This window comes from Chenopodium album, chromosome 2 (assembly GCF_948465745.1).
Source record: "Chenopodium album chromosome 2, dcCheAlbu1.1, whole genome shotgun sequence".
Taxonomy (NCBI): Eukaryota; Viridiplantae; Streptophyta; class Magnoliopsida; order Caryophyllales; family Amaranthaceae; genus Chenopodium; species Chenopodium album.
Window position 1 is genome coordinate 5,275,317 of NC_137835.1, and position 17,092 is coordinate 5,292,408.

General features: G+C 31.9%; 2 protein-coding genes across 2 annotated transcripts; one reads left to right on the forward strand and one right to left on the reverse strand.

The window, feature by feature from the left end:
* Nucleotides 1–37: 37 nt before the first annotated feature.
* On the reverse strand, nt 38–5,612 carry LOC145593958 (cinnamoyl-CoA reductase-like SNL6). Its single transcript, XM_081650316.1, has 5 exons — nt 5,216–5,612; nt 4,849–5,012; nt 2,537–2,728; nt 1,180–1,514; nt 38–541 (listed from the first exon to the last, which is right to left on the reverse strand). Exons 1-5 carry the CDS (start codon nt 5,346–5,348, stop codon nt 448–450), a joined length of 918 nt encoding a protein of 305 aa, XP_081506442.1. The 5' UTR covers nt 5,349–5,612; the 3' UTR covers nt 38–447.
* A 4,641-nt stretch (nt 5,613–10,253) lies between these two features.
* Nucleotides 10,254–13,988, forward strand: LOC145580742 (uncharacterized). Its single transcript, XM_081637859.1, has 4 exons — nt 10,254–10,693; nt 11,504–11,639; nt 13,361–13,446; nt 13,527–13,988. The coding sequence occupies exons 1-4, from the start codon at nt 10,367–10,369 to the stop codon at nt 13,665–13,667; spliced, it is 690 nt and encodes a 229-aa protein (XP_081493985.1). The 5' UTR covers nt 10,254–10,366; the 3' UTR covers nt 13,668–13,988.
* Nucleotides 13,989–17,092: the final 3,104 nt, after the last annotated feature.

Here is a 17,092-nt window from a genome sequence, read left to right on the forward strand (position 1 = left end):
TAAATTTCATAATGTACTCCTGAACAAAGGATAATCGTTTGATAAATTGAAAATATAATGTTTCATAACAACTAAGCTTACATAAACGTACATCAATATATATAATACATGTATAATACTAACTTATGGATCTAATATAATGTAATTGGTGTTATATCATATTAAAATTATGTGCTAAAACTTAAAATCTACAAGTACTAAGAAGACCTATAATTATTAAGTGATGTACGTATCATCGTGATGTTGCTTTGATTTACCTATATATATGTATAGATTTTATTTTTATTTACAACATAGGACCACTTATTTGTACTCCCTAGTTGTGTGAAAAAATGGAGTAGCTTACGCTTTGATTAATCTTGAAAATAATTAATCTAACTTGCCAAAAAGACCTTCTATATTAGGAAGTCCGATTAATTAATTTGAAACTATAAGTTGATTCTGATCTTAATCAATAGGATGAGATTCGAATTCCACGATCGATTTCTTCAACTTCTCATTGCTAATCTTCTGTTGAATCATTTTAACGTCGTCTTGGAAACTATACACACATCAACATGAGAAATTCAGGTTAGATAATTAAACTACTACTATTTGCCAATATTAATGTTAAAGAAGAAAATAATCACCTTTTCAAAAATAGTAATGTGTTAGATATATGAGATATCGAAAAATATATAACATAATAACTTATTATAAGAGTCACGATGATAATAAATATGATTGGAATACCAATTATTTTATATAGACGATTAACTGATATTATATGTGATTGTGCTCTTACTCAACCATAAAAGTAATGGAAAAAGTCTACATACCTAGATATAATGGGAGTTCAATGTATGGTATGTACTTCAATTCATTCATGTGTTAAGAATTCCTCAATTATTTTTTTTCAAATCATTATGTTTTTAGTCAAGCTCATTTATATAGTTAAAATTAACATCATTCTTAATTGTAGTGTTGCATGTCCAAATCATGAATATTGGCATGCATTATTAATCTACTTATACTCTTATACATACAATGAAATCGATGGTATTGACTTTTCTTTTGTTATTATTGTTATCTCGATCCTAAGTCTTAAATTTTGGCATGCATTAGTCTTTTTATATAATGATACTCTGTATTAACGTGACAAAAAAAGTTTAATAATGCTATTTTAGATAGATTTTATACCTTTGGGCATGTACGGGTGTTGAGGGCAACAAGATCTTAGCAAGCTTAATCGCATTTTCGGGGCGATTAATGACATGATTAAAGCATAAGTAGCGTCCATAAGTGGAAATATCTTCAAAGACATGAACATGAGCATCCACCAAGAAGCTCAAATCAACGGTCACAAGTACTCCATCTTGGTACATCTCAGCCGCTCCTTTTAAGTAAGGGTGTCTAATGGTAAGATCGGGCCCCACCAACAAACCAGCGTTGATTGTTACCATGCTAATTCCACGGTCCATTGCCAACGCCCATGCACTCTTCTCCGCTAAAGTCTTTGATAATGCATGCCACAACTAAAAAGAACAACAAAAATTCAATAGACTTTAGTACTCCATTATATTGCTATTTGACCTTGAATATTCTTTAAATCTAGATGAGTGTAACACAGTGGCGATTCCAGGAATTGCTTGTTATGGGTTCGGACTCTCCAAGCAAATACCGGATATCAAATAGTATCATATAATTCAAAATAAAATTTGCATTTGTTAATTCGGGTGTGCACAATATATGTCATGTACAACAACAATAAATAAATAATAAAAAAAAAAACACAATAAAAAGTTTAACAAAATTACAATTAAACTCGACTTTCTACGATTTTTGCGATTTTGACACACGTTCTTTCCAAAAATACTCTAATCCTTTCATCTCCAAACTATAAAACACAATTCCAAAATATATACACATTAACATTCTACTTTCTACTTCACGAATTCTGATATCACATTTTCACAATTCACATCATTTACCCAAATACCCATTTATTAATTAACAACTTTACAATTCCAATTAACACAACTTCAAATCTTCAATTAACAGTATAACTAAAAATATAATTATATAACAAATTTTGAATTCAATAACAATTTAAAACTTAAAAATAAAATTAAAAATTAAAAGCTAAACTTAAATTGAAGAACAGATACAAACTTTCAAGATATGAAAAGAAGTTCACGAATTGAAGGGTGTTAGACTGTGAGGGTGATGCTTCGTATAATTGGGATTTGGGGGGAATTGGAGATTTTGAGATAAGTTTTTTTGTAAATAAAAAAAAAACAAAAAAAAAAAAAAAAACCGAGATTTGGGGTTTGTGGGTTTCGAACCCTTGACTTTTCTCCTTAAAAGTAATGCTCTAACCAGCAGTCCACATGTTGTGTATTGTACTTATGCGCATAATTTAATATTTAACCCTTTATAAATTATTTTTTTTTACAGAAAATCTATTCGTTTTTTTCCAGATCTAGTATGGGTTCAGCTGAACCCACTGAACCCATACTAGAATCGCCACTGGTGTAACATATTCTTAGTTTCTTACCTTAAATTTACGACAAAAGCTTACATCGCTCCAATGTCTCTCGTCAAGGTCTGATAACATTGATTGACGATCTTCTCTCCAAAGAATGGTGGCAGCCGATGATGTGAAAACGACTTTGTCAATAGTGTCTAACTGTGCGCACGCTTCTAATACGTTTTGTGCAGCTCTCACCTCTGTGTCCACTGTATACTCCTGAATCATAATAGTATTATAAATTTAGTATTGTCAGATTCGTCACAATTGAATATTGTTACAAGGAGACTACTTTAATGATCAAAACTAAAACTTTAATCAACAGCAATTGAGTGACTTTGAATTAGTAGTAGTACTAGGATTTCTGAAGCGTTGACCAGTATTATGGAATTAGACATTTTCTTCCCAAACAGAAAAAGCCCACCGAAGAGGACCATTCATGTTGAAATTAATAACATGAACAAATGGCTGAATTTTGATCCACAATTATGGCTGACATAAAAAATTTAAAATCTTGTTATTCTTGTAATTTCCTAAAATTCCACAATTTGTTGCAAAACCATGCATGTATTTCCGCATTAAATGTCATATTTCGTATATTAACTGCACTTGGGCACCCTCAAAACGACAATCACCTTAACTAAAAGTTGAGCACTTAAATTTACACTCTCTTATTAAATGATATGTTTGCTTGAATTGCATGTAGACAATGGATTTTGAAGTGCATGACAATTAATTTGGTCTTTTCATCCAAAACATTGGTTGTACTCCGTATAATTATTTGTTACCATTGTCCGACATGGAAAATGTTTGGGTGACCCTAAGGCCTAAGGGTTGCTACCAATAATATGCACAATAAAAGGGTGTTAAAATGTATACCAATTTGATTCAATGACTATAAAATAGTACAAAGTATTGTACTTAAAATATATAAAGTAATTAAGAATTGACCAATATACTTTTGTTATTATCTACACGGGAGTCATATGTAATTGTCTACTTGCACACATCGATCAAATTTTTTTTAAAAAAAGGGGCAAAAACTTGGAACCGATATAAATAGAATTGTATTCTTGATAACCATCTCTTTCATGGTAAATTATTCAATGAATCTAGTAGCTTTCATCAATGAAATAAATTAAAGGTTGCAAAAGCATACACTCTAAACAAGTAAGTTTGGTGCAGTGTTTAATCACATGCAAAAGCTATGTAAGATATTTGTACCAAAAAAAAAAAAAAAAAAAAAAAAAAAAGACATTGAATCATTTGATTGGATGATCATATATTCATATCATATACGGAGTAACATATGAATATAATCATATATGATGTACCCCGTATTAATAATTGAATACACATGCAATGATGTGGAAAGGCATATAATATGGTTGTATCAAATTTATTGTTCCCTCTTACCTAATTCATCGGCTTTGTAGCTGTAATTGCCTTTTTCATAAAAGGTTTCAAATTTTGCTCCAACATTGGACTATTAATTACTTCGTATTAGACTATAGTCACTATATGCCTATAAATGTATAATACATGTGATTAAGGTATACTTTCATTTCTTTTTTGCTCATTTATTTAGGCTACCATCCAAATCGAGTTACTTGCAAGTTGCAACTCTCTTCCAAGCTTTTCATTCATATTTTAGGAGATATTTAATGTATCACGATGAATTTTGTATCTCCCTCTATTCTTAGATAGGACTAAAGTTACTTTTTTCGATTTTTGAACACTTCAAAACAATTGGCCACTTAGCCTATAAATTTCTAGTAAGTTAAAATTTGAACTATTACCTTGACTAACTACAAAGAAATACAATAATTGTATGAAAGTAAAGGAACTATGGACACTAGTAGCTAATTTAGAGATTACTTAAAAAAAAAACAAAAAAAAAAAAAAAAAAAAATAGTTATATATGTGCATGGTAGGGTCAATACATGTTTGATTGATTTTAAAAAGTCAATACGTCAATATTTGCGTTCAAAATCTAAAATTCGAAGTCTATAATATGGAATTTCTAAACATTTGACCCCACAATCCATAAGATTATCGGCCCTTGGATATTATTGCATGATAGGAGTGACGTCATGATGGGAGTGGAGATATAAATTTTAAAAAATCAAGGATAATTATAATTTATATATCAAAATTCCCTTAAAAATTAACCCGTAATCTAAATCTTTATGTTTTCTAGCTATTTTATAAAAACCAAGGTATTATGTATCTAAACCATATACTATTAAAAATATAACTTGCTAATTATAGATAGGGTATAGAAAAATCTTGAAATGAAAATAAAAAATACAATAGAAAACGAGGAATAGTCAACTTACATCATAGACAGGTTGATCATATGGAAGTTCAAAATTGTAGAACAAAGCAGAGCAACCCTTCAAAGCATCAAGAATACTATGATAATCAAAAAGATCACAATCATAAATCTTCAACTTTTCATTTCCATGATCATTACTCAACCCCTTCAACCCTTTCAATTCACCTACATAAAATTTAACAATATGTAATCAATAATGGACCGACCAAAACATACAATTAACATAAGTTAATTAATATCTTTGTTACTTCAATTAATTAAGTTGTATAGCTCTGTCGAAGTAAGAACAACATCTAGAGACAGAGGGAGTATAAATATATAGTATAATACATTATAGCGAGCTAATCAATGTAATTATTAACAAATACCATGGGGTTGAACAGCAGCATGAACAATGTAACCACGTTGAAGAAGCCGCCTAACAAGACTAGAACCAAGGGAACCAGAAGCATCCATAACACACACCGTGTTCGAAATCGGAATAAACGATGCGGGTGCCATAATAATATTTGAGTAATAATCAGATAATTAGATAGAGAAAAAAGGATTAAGGAAGGATTGTTAATCACTTTTTTGTATGTTGGTTAAAAATAGCTAGGAAAAGAGAGGGTTTATGTGTGTATATATTTTTATGTTTGTGTGAGTTTGTGTATATATATAGCACCAAAACTTTAGAGTATAAATATAAATAATAAAAATAGTGTGGAATTATAGAAGTTGGTTCAACATGAAAGATAGGCTATGTTTGTGTATATATATATAAAAATAAAAAGTATGAAAATATGGAAGGAGAAGAAAGGGAGAGCTGGCATTCAAAGAGTGTGGGTTGTGATAATAATATTAACTATTAAGTAGTGGCGAAGGAGGTGGTTGTTAGAAGGGAGAAAGGGAGATGATGTGAAGGAAATAAATGTTATAAAATTTTATTAGTGTTTAATTAGTCAACGTACATGACTAATTAGGAGAAGAAGATTAGATGAAGAGAAATAAGGTGGATGGAAGTTGGGAAAGGGGGGAGTTATTAATTAAAATGAAGTATATTGTTATAGGAGTTAAGCTAATTTTGGGATGTAGGAGTTTGGTAGAAACGTGTGTTTGTCAAAGGAGCCACATTTGCAAGAAACCAAACTAAACCAAGCCTTCTATGTTTATTTCAATGTTTTTGTAGGGACCGTTTTGTGAATTGAAGGCCGGATATATATGTGTTGTATGTATGCTGTAATAATTTGAGATGTTTCTTAAGTGTGTTCGATAGTTTATACTCCCTTTATTTTATGTAAGTGTCTATGTTTAATCGACACATTAGTTAATATAAAATCTTAACTGATTATATCTTAGTTGACAATATATGTGTATACATTATAAAGTTGATATTTGACAATTATATAGTGACATGGTTCTAACAAGTACCAATAATATTTACGCTTATATATTAATCAGTTATAATGTGTTATGCATTGAGACGGTACCAACAATATTGATTCTTATATAAATAAAGCACAAACGACATTAATTAGCAAATTAAGTGGTATGTGTGAATAGTGTAAATGTAAATCTAAGGCATTTAAAAAAAAAAAAAAAAACAGAATATTATTTGAGCACTTAATTGATAAACCGTACTTCATAAGTTTTAATTAATATCTTTAGTTATTTGTCATACTGCTACCTATAATATCAATGCATCATTACAAGCGAAGGTGTTACATGATGTTTGAAGTAACAGTGTAACAAACTGACAACCAATAATATTTGTCATTTTTAATATCAATAATAATGCAATAACTAATTAAGAACTTTATAATATGGTATGTATAGTCTTAAATGACACTTATATGATACGAAGTATAACGGAGTATGAATCGTATTAATGTTACGAGGTAGAACTAACATATCTACTAGCCTTCACTTAGTTGTCCGAGTCGTTGTGCTTTCTTGCTGAGCTAGTGGCTATTGAGGGGGTACGATGTGGGGCTTGATTGACAACTAGTTGGGTTTCAAGTTAGCCGGCTTGGTAAGCTAACGGGGCTGTATGGGACCAAGAGGGCATTAATAGTTGATTAGAATTCTTGACAAAATAATCAAAAGATTGAGACCTAGCTAACTAAATAATTATGGATGGATATGAGGTAGGTAGAATGTCGCAAATTGCTAATTCTTTTTTAAATTGTTTGCTACATTTTATACTCAAACTCTCTTTGTACTTAATGCATGGTTAAAGATTTTTAATTTCTTTCATCTTTAATATTTGTATAGATTTTAAGCCTAGTCCTCTTTTACCTACGCAAAGAAAAAATAAATAAATTATTTTGTCATGAATTAATATCTAATGTTCCATAGGTCATAGAAAAAAATAAGGGCCTAATTGATTTACTAAACTAAACTGAACTCAACTGAAATGAAATGAATTGTTATGAGAGAAGAAAATTAGGAACTGAACTGAACTGAAATTAAGCTGAATAGAACATGCCCTAATATTAGTACGCTTGTGTAATGAATTAGAATTTTTTTTCTCCAATCACAACTTAAAGTCAACACGGAACCATTTTTTTTTTATAAATATATCCGAAGAGAATTCCTGTTCATCTTTTATTACTACTCCGGACAATTCAATATCAAATGCCGATCTAATAAATATAGAACCAATGACCGGTCGATGACAACCACAAGGTACGTGTGGCCACAAAGTAACAAGGCCTACGTACAAGTGTACAACTACGAGTCTACAACAACAAGGGTATATGGTATGTAGTTTGGTAAAGGGGGGTTGGTTAGTTCCGTGGGAGGGATAACAGGAGCATAACAAATGATGCAATTTATTGCAGTGAGCTGGCCATTATTGCCTACCAATTTAAAGATACACAACCTTCTATTCTTAAATTAGGCTCTTAGCTTTTATTTTACGGACAACAGAACAATAGCTGGCGTATGTTATTGCCCTTCGTATTTAGATCTCCTTCTATTTTGTTCAAGTACTATAACATCTTCATATCATTAATTTTGTCATCACATTTTAAAAAAAGAAAAGAAAAGAGTAGTCATCACTCGTATGATTTAGATTATATTCGTCATTCATGAAGTCATTTTTTGGTTGGTTTTTTGTTAAGATAGCTTACTAAACCGCATTTTCTTAAGATTAAGAGCATTTGGTATAATGTTGTCATAGAAAAAGCCGGAATTAATTAATCGTTTCCATTACCTTATCGTTAACATGCAAAGTGCCAAAGTGCTTGTATATCATTTTCTAATTTTTTTTGTGTACAATGTGATCAATTAAATCAAAAAAGACAAATAAAGTATATAAATTGATAGTTATTTTAGGCTATGTTTTTTTGAGCTTTTGAGCAAAGCATAGGATAGTAGGTATCAGCAGAACAATTTATTTATACTCAGCAAAGCAAACCACGCTGAGCTCTAAAAAAACAGATCCTTAATTTGACGGTTTTAATCTTAATTAAGTCTTAATCAATATTATGCTTAAATATCAACCTCACCACCAACCCTTCAAATTACACTAATAATATTCATAGCTGTTTAATATTGAACGTTATGCCTCTGATGTGTATTCAACTATTAAATTAAAGTACTTACATAAATGTAAGAATTTAGGATATTTGAAGGTATTGGTCAACATTGACTTTTGCTGTTGTCTTTTTACCACGACTAGTGCATCAGTATGACTCGATCTGTATTGTTTTGCAGGTTTCTGACATTTTTAAGTGCGGTCTTTTACTGAATTATCACTCGGTCTTCCCCCAAAGTCCCATACCCATTTATCAATTTTGGCACGATTGTAAATACTATTCGTATTATTATTCGTATTATTGCAAAAATATGAATTTGGTTTAATCATATTTTCACTAAAAACATCAACGTAGACAGCTATGTATACATTATGTATGCATCAACGGGGAGGTGAAGCCGTGAAGGAGAGGGAAGGGAAAGGAAGAAGGATGAGTTTTAGTCTCTCCATTTATATTTCCTCCAATTCGCTTCATCCCTAAATTTTTATCTAAATGAAAGAAACTCCCTTCCTCCATTTCCCTTCCATTTATTTTCTTCAATCCAAACACACTATTAGCGTATTAGTCTCCGGCCTCTTATTAGGTTTAAATTTTATTTTGTTTTTTCTATGTCGAAATGTTTAAGTCACTTGTTATTTTAAAAATCAATAAATCTATGCAATATGAATACAAGTTGTCTTTCCTTCATCTCTCCCTTTGATTGAGTTGTCATTTGTGTGTTTAATAGGTACTTTTCTCGGTAAATTATTGTGAATAAACAAGTCAATTGATAACGAAATCGAAAAAGAGATTAAAAAATGCAAATAGTTCAGATCTTGGGCCTTTTTTTGTTTTTTTTTGTTTTTTTTTTTTTTTACCAATACCTTTTTTTTTAATGAAATATTAACATTATTGTTAATGCATTAGTTTAGTGTTAGAATATTAGATCACTCAAATGATATCATGAAGTAATTGACTTATCTAATAAACAGATAAAGAAATAAATAACCTTACCAACCACCCTTCCCTTGCTCGGTCTCCTCTTACTAGGTTTATAATTTATTTTGTTGTCTATATCAAAAGAAATTTGACTATCTTCAATCTTATATTCACTTATTTCCTTCTTCTTAAAATTCACTAAATTTGTATTAACAAAGAATAAAAATCGTTTTACTCTAAAAATAAATAAATAAAAAATAATTATTAAAAAGGCCTTGAAATTCAACCATCACATGAGTCAACGTAATAAAAAGATCACTGGATCAAATCATACACACTCTTCTTTCAAGTAAAATATTAAGCGATCATGAACTTCAATTGTAGCTTAAGTTATGGTGAAGTCATTTGTTTGTTTAATGCTTCCTCCGCATTTTAATACTTGCTTTATTTCTCACGAGCACATATGGTGATGCAAATCTTTGATCAATAATATTATCCATAAGTACAGTGGAAATTGTTTTATATACTCAGGTGCACAGTGCACCCAAGGGTATTTTTTGCTCATTTTGATGATTATTGCTCATTTTATTGTTAAATGAACAAACAAATACCCTTGGGTGTATCGTACACCCGGGTGTATATAACAATCTCTTCTAATTTATAACAATTGAAATGAAAATTAATAATCTATTTCTTGAAATGAAAATTAACAAGCACCCACAAATCTATGTTTTTTCTTATGTATAAATCACAAATACGCAGTATTAGTTTAACTAGGTCAAATAAATAGTGCAAATTGTTTTTTTTTTTTTTTTTTTTTTGAAAGAAAGAAATAAATAGTGCAAATAATGTAAAAGAAGCAAGTAATAAAATATAGACATGAAAAAAAAGAAAAAAAAAAGAAGAAGTTGGACTTTCTAGGGAGTAATGGCAACAAGATTACTTGCAAAATGGGCCATATCTTCTTATGGGCTATATCCAAAACTCAAATACCATATCCATTATCCATCAAACTAGTACTAACATTCAACTGAAGAAGAAGAACAAGATCGATCGAAGAAGAAATCAATTTGAAAAAAGATGACTGCAATTTCTGAATCAGAACCTCAAACATCTTCATCTTCTTCCTCAAATTCAACTATAACAACAACTGATTCTTCTTCAACAACTGGTTTAATTTTATCAAACACAGAAACTATACAATCTTTCCTCACTTCATCATCATCTTCATCAAATCTCCCTGAAAATCTCCGGCAATCTGCACTTTCTCTCTCCTCTCAATCTTCTCTTCCTTATCAATCTCTGAGATCCATCTGGGTTGCCTCTGACCCCACTACTAGACCCTCTCTCTCTCTCCTCCTTCGCGGTTCTTCTTTCCTCTTCAACAGCCCTAAACCTCGAGAAAAGGTATCAGCTCTACTTTTCCCCTTAATTGCATTCTTTGGGTTAAATTTTTTCTGGGTTTTAATTTTGCAATCAATTCAATTTTTTATTTTCTGGGCACTTATGTTTTGATGATGATTGACTAATACTTAGATTGGGTGTTTCAAATTTTTTTGAGTGAAATTGCATTTTGTGGGCATATTGTATATGATTATTTAGAGCTATTCAAACTCATAATGTGGTTAGATTGGGTGTTTGTTGAGTGTATTTTCCATGTTTTTGAGTTATAATTATGATTGATGTTATTAAAGTAAATGTGTAACAAGTTCTAATTTTGTAGTTTGTATATTGATTATTCAGAAAGAAAAAATGCAGACTATTTAATCATGCTTCTATGAATTTTGATAGTTGATGAATTCCTATCTCTTCTTACATTGCTGGCTCACTATTGATAGGGGGGTATATGTATCTTAATGTATTTGTGTTTTGGTGCATTGGTTAGGTTATTGAGTATGATGTTGATAAAGGTATATAAATTAATTTACAGTAATTAGAGGCCTCTTTTTTGGTGATTGGTTCAGGGTGTGTATTATGAATTTTTGATGATCATTGGATAATTGATGAAGGAATTGAAGTACTTGTAACAAGTTTTAGTTTTTCTGCTATGATGCTTGAATGCTTGTACTTGAGTTTCACCTCATTTTCCCTACAAATGCTTTGATGTTTTTGGGAATAATCAGAGGCTAGAGCTTGGTGTAGCCAAGTCTATTTGATTCGAGTAGCTTATACTGGTTAGATATGTGTCTGATGCTTGAGGATTTTGGTTATGTTTAGAGCGAAGAGCTGAAAGCAAGGTTGAAGAAGCTAGAGGAGTTAGCTGAGAGGAAAGCATATGCAGAGCTTGTGAAAGATATTACTCCAAAGGAGCCAAATGAGCCCTTTTCAACTTACAAGGACCAACTTGGATTTGGTAGGTGGCTTTGGACTTTTACTTGCTTAACATGATGCAAAATATATATCTATTGTAATCGATGATAACTAGATATTTGTCTCGAACTTACGATGTGCTTTTAATTCCATGTCGGTTCATTATGTTTTCTTATAAGAAATTGTTTCTGGCAATTCTTGTGAAGTCGTGTGGTTAGATCTCCCCTTCAATTTGTTTCAAAGGTGTTAGGTTCTTCTTTAAAGTGAAGTTGACACCTCTGGCCAACAGCCAAAGTGCCAAACCCTGCTTTGTTGTGAACATGTGATCATATGATGTACTAAAAGCTAGATTAGACTTATTTTGGTTTCAAGTTAATGGAGAAGTTCCTTGATAGTACACTTGGTAGATTTACAAATTATCTGATAACTAGTTAACTTCCTTGAGAAGTTCTGCATATTAACAAATAGTTATGTCAAAGAGAAGATGCACTGTCGCTGGCTTGGTAAATCCAGCACTTGACAGTAGGCCACCAGCCCACCACCCTCCCCGTTGTTTTACACAATTTGTGGGATAAAGTTTGAGCGTTATCTGGATTGATAAAATTTTCTGTACTTACATTCAAATCTCCCTTTGGTTCCAATACCTACCAAGATTACTCTTTTTTTCCCTCCTTATTCATACTGCAGAGTGTCTGATTGCCTGCTTCTCATTTTGGTCCATGCTCGTTTAGTTGGTAGTCATTATCATCCTTGCTACTATGGTCAATGAGAAATCCATCCAAGGCTTTTTAGAATTACAAGTGATGACACAATTTGGATGCACATACTTGATCAGTTGATCTTATGTACTGTAGGAATTGTCGTTTTTCTGTTTTCTGCAACTTTTCTTTTCACTGTCCAAGAGTTCCTTCTAAGTTATAGGCAGTATGCAATTTCCTATAAACACCCGTCACCAGTTATCCAATTTTGCCTCTTGTGCTCGTGCTGGAGTAAAGATTAGTCTTGATTATGACCTACCAGAATCCACTAAAGGCAAGATCCTCCTTAGGTCTTGAACTCTGATGTTTTCCTATCTGATTGAGTGAAAAATTCAACTTCAAAGGTATTTGCATTACTTCTTGCCTTTAAACTTTATTTTTTGGGAGGGTTCAAAATCTGTAATTTGGAGATTCATTTTCAAAGAATCCAAACAATGTTGAAATTTCAAGATTCATTTGTTTCCCAAACAATTGCTACTTCGATTCGTAGAATGATCTTTATTCTTACATTTGCATATTAAGAATATCACTACCTTCAGCTGTTCTGCAAGCTGGAAGAGGAAGAGTTTCGGCTCATTAACTCTTTTATTTCTCTGAAATTGTTTGGCTCGTCCCTTTGATCATTACTTCAATCTACCCCAGTTGCTTATACGTTTAACTTGGGTACAAATTAACTCCTCTTCTCTGTACATCAGTGCCTTTATAGAAGTTCCTCCTTTTTTTCTTTTTTTTTTTCATACTGCAAAAGAGAGTGGACGTATATAATGTTTGGGTAAGCTAGGATTACAGCTTGAATGAAAATGTGATTTAGCCAAAATGAAAGGAATCTCTGTCTCCACATTAATATATCAAGAATTCAACTAGAAGTATCAAACAACATAAAGCATGCTTCTTGTATTGCTTGTTCTGAATCAGGCTTTTTATACTATTAAGCTTGTTTCTGCTACCTGCTTTCTTGTGTGTGGTTTATATTTGGTTTAGCTAAAGATCAGGCAATATTTTGCAGGTTTACACGTCGTGGTCATTATGTTCACTGGTTACCTTGTTGGATACATTGCCTTCAGGGCATTATTTGACCGTAACCCTATCATGGTAAGTTAATGGAAATTTCACATAATTTATGCTTATAATTGAAGTGAAATTGCTAATGGCTGGTGAATTTTTGTTTTCAGAGTACTGCAGGAGGCATCCTAGGTTTGGTTCTTGGCATGCTTGTGGAAACACTTTTATTCATCATTAGAACTACTGATTACAGTGAAAAATCATCGAAACCTCGTCCACCTTCTAACTTGAAGTTCAAGAAAAATCAATAGGATCTTAGGTTGAGATTCCCCTCAGGCACGCCTCCTTCTCTTTCTCTTACTTGTGATCCTCAATTAAAAGAGATTGGTGTTCTTGATTTCCAATGTTGTTGTATACACTTTTGTCCCCAATAAATAAGGCTTATTTTATTGTACACATTACCGAGTATAAGCTAAATGTAGCTAGAGTCAAAGCACAATAGAACCTTCAGTTTCTTGTATACATTAAGAAGCTATATCAAAGTTTATACCTTTACTTTGCTGAGAAGGTTTTTTCAATCCTCACGCAGAAAAACTGATAAACTGCACATGTGTTTTGAAGATTGCATTGAAATATAGCAGATTTTTTTAAAAAAAAAGTTTCTTGAGAGAAGTGGCTAATCACCTGCCAATTTTAGTTGATTTGATGACGTTTCTCTACTTTCAAGTAGCTCATTGGAGATTGTCTATTCTTTTTTCTATAAACAAGTTTCAAAATTGTGTCTGGATCAATTTCGGTTCAAGTCAAATCATTATCATATATTTTCGTGTACAGCATAAACATGGATCGGGTAACTTTGACACTTGATCTCATCATGTGGGCGACTCGTAAAAGCATGGGAATCGAGTAGCATGGTAATACTATCTTTTTTGTTGATCTTACAACTTTGTATAAATCATGTTTATTGTACCCTGTTTTGGGGATTGAAGAAACTTTTCAACTTGTTTGGTTGAATTATGGGATTATGGAAAGTAGGTTATACTTTAGTATTTTGTCTACGGTCTTGCGATCGGAAATTTGTCATGTGATTATGGTTCAGTAAAAACCGCATGATCCAAGTCTTCACATGCACACTACAAAAAGTGGTCTTGGGTTCGATGTACCTGTACTTTCTAGCTAGATTAATGCTTCTTCATCATTTTTTTCTACTACTATTTTAGTTTGATTTGATTATGAGTAATTATGAAGTCATTTAAGTTAATGTTTTTACTTACACTACCAAATCACTCCTGTTAATCTGTTATGGACCAAAACAGGAAAAAATAACATGGTATTACAATGCTTTTAATTACAATATCAATAGTAACTATACCCGATCAAACTAGATATGGGACTCATACAAAACAATCAATATCCAACACAAAGTTAATGAAAATTACCTAAACTTTATATGATCGTCACAAATGTGAATTTACTCATTTGATAGACTAACCTTTTTATCATACTTTGTAATTGCGTATGTTAGTATGTCACAAATCTTTATAAATTTGATTATAGGTCAATAATACAATTTGAAATCGACAACCAAGAATACATCCACTCGAATGGACTTGTCGAACTTTACCTGATTATGATCGATGTAGTACTTGGCAAGAGAGTGTTGTTTCGTAAATACGTTCATAAGGGGAATGGATCGGACCATAGTTTTGGTACCATTTCAATGAAGTAAGGACGCCAAGAATCCACTAGAAAGAAAACCATTTGCCAAAGAAAGCAACCTTCAAATTCTTATTTCAACGTAAAATTAAAACTTGATGAGACTTCCATTGTTGTCAACACTCTCATGTAGAACCCACAATTTGGGGAATATGGTAAAATCCAATTCTAAAAATGGCAATAGTAATGGCACAAATATGATTGTAGTGGGGACCTTAATAAAAAACCATAAAAGGGCACATAGTTTGGATATAATATAACAGTGATGGTACCATTTGTGCGGTTCATCTTTATTTGTGGCGAATTCTAAATAGAAACCATAAAAGTGCACATAGTTTGGACTAGCATGTATGCAATTATGCTTGATTAGCTTTCTTTCTAGTTTAAGGTTTTTGGACAGCTTCTAAATTTAATCAATCAACTACATTGTCATTTGTCAACACTCAACATAAACATCGCAGAGTTTTGATTAGTTGAACCTAATGCAATGTTGCTTGATGGCCTTTGGTTGATCGTATTAGGTTGTCTATCTAATCCTAATTAACCCGATCATGTGACAATAACTTTTTAGATGAAATATTTGGACTTGATTCCCAAACATAATCTAATGACAATCCGGCAATGCATATACTCGTACATTTTAATGTAGTCCATTAAAAATTTACTTCATATTACCGTATCGGCGTCCCATTAATAGCTTCTAAGCCGTGTTTTTGCAAAATTACGAAAATCAACTTTATTTTTATTTATTTTTGTTATCTATATTACTACTCCGTACTTTAAATTATTTTTGATATTAAACCTATGTATTAATTGCTTTAACAACTTGTCATTTATATTCCGCACCTAATAATTAGTGTGCCAATTTAGTTGTAATCGGAGTCTAGCAAAGAAGTTGAATGTTTATGTTCATTAAGCTTTAGTGCCTGTTTGGTTCAACCTGGGAAATCATATACCATGGGAAGTTTGCTAATTAGATTTTTAAAAAAATAAAAATGAAAAGGCGTTTGGTTGACATCATGGAAATTAGTATGTATATCTTACGAAATAACTTCCTATGCATTGTAGGAATTCATTGGTCTAGAGGGGCCTTGGTAAGTTATTTCCCATGCCATGAGGGAATTTACATTTCTTAGAAAATTTCTAACCAAACACAACATATTTAGTTATTGCCTAGGAATTTCCATTTTTAAGAAAAATACCTTCCAACCAAACAAGCACTTAAGGCCTGCTTTCATACGATTATTTTCAGTTCAGTTCAGCACCAATAAGTTTAGTTTAGCCCAACTCAACTCTAATAAGTTCAGTTCAGTTCAGCTCTAGCTAATAAGTTCAATTCAACTCTAATAAGTTCAGTTCAGTTTAGCTCTAATAAGTTCAGTTCAGCTCTAATAAGTTCAGTTCAGTTCAGCTCTAGCTAATAAGTTCAGTTCAACTCTAATAAGTTCAGTTCAGTTTAGCTCTAATAAGTTCAGTTCAACTATAATAAGTTCAGTTCAGTTCAGCTCTAATAAGTTCATTTCAGTTCAGCTCTAATAAGTTCAGTTCAGTTCAGCTCTAATAAGTTCAGTTCAGTTCAACTCTAATAAGTTCCGTTCAGTTCAATTCATTTCAGTCAATGAGAACAGGTACTCTCTTCATTCAAACTTTACCGAAGATCAAAAGCTTTTTAAGGATCTATTTTCTTTAGCTTACTTTTAGTTCAGTACAGTTCAGCTCCAATCAGATCAATAAATCAAAATATGCCCTAAATTCCTTATGCTCTCAATCTATCCATCTATCCGTACATTGCATAGCCTTTTGTCGTCACACTCCAAGTGGCATCCTAAGACTCTTCCAATTAACATTTTCCACGTGACACGTATACACTTTTTTCAACCATTTCCACTCTCTCTCCTCGACCACCTCCCACGCGTGTGCCTTACGTTCAGCAAATCACGTGACTCCTTACACGTGTCACCTTCCCATTTACCCTTTCTCATATATATATATCCACCTCAAAGTCACCTTTCCTACTCAG

Excerpts from the sequence above, each read along its gene's own strand:
- LOC145593958 (XM_081650316.1), bottom strand. The coding sequence starts at position 5,348 with ATGGCACCCGCATCGTTTATTCCGATTTCGAACACGGTGTGTGTTATG. Across the intron at positions 2,729-4,848 it reads ATGATCAACCTGTCTATGAT|GAGTATACAGTGGACACAGA; the intron begins GTAAGTTGACTA and ends ATTATGATTCAG. Across the intron at positions 1,515-2,536 it reads GCTTTTGTCGTAAATTTAAG|TTGTGGCATGCATTATCAAA; the intron begins GTAAGAAACTAA and ends TGTTCTTTTTAG.
- LOC145580742 (XM_081637859.1), top strand. The coding sequence starts at position 10,367 with ATGACTGCAATTTCTGAATCAGAACCTCAAACATCTTCATCTTCTTCC. Across the intron at positions 11,640-13,360 it reads CAAGGACCAACTTGGATTTG|GTTTACACGTCGTGGTCATT; the intron begins GTAGGTGGCTTT and ends AATATTTTGCAG. Across the intron at positions 13,447-13,526 it reads TTGACCGTAACCCTATCATG|AGTACTGCAGGAGGCATCCT; the intron begins GTAAGTTAATGG and ends TTTTGTTTTCAG.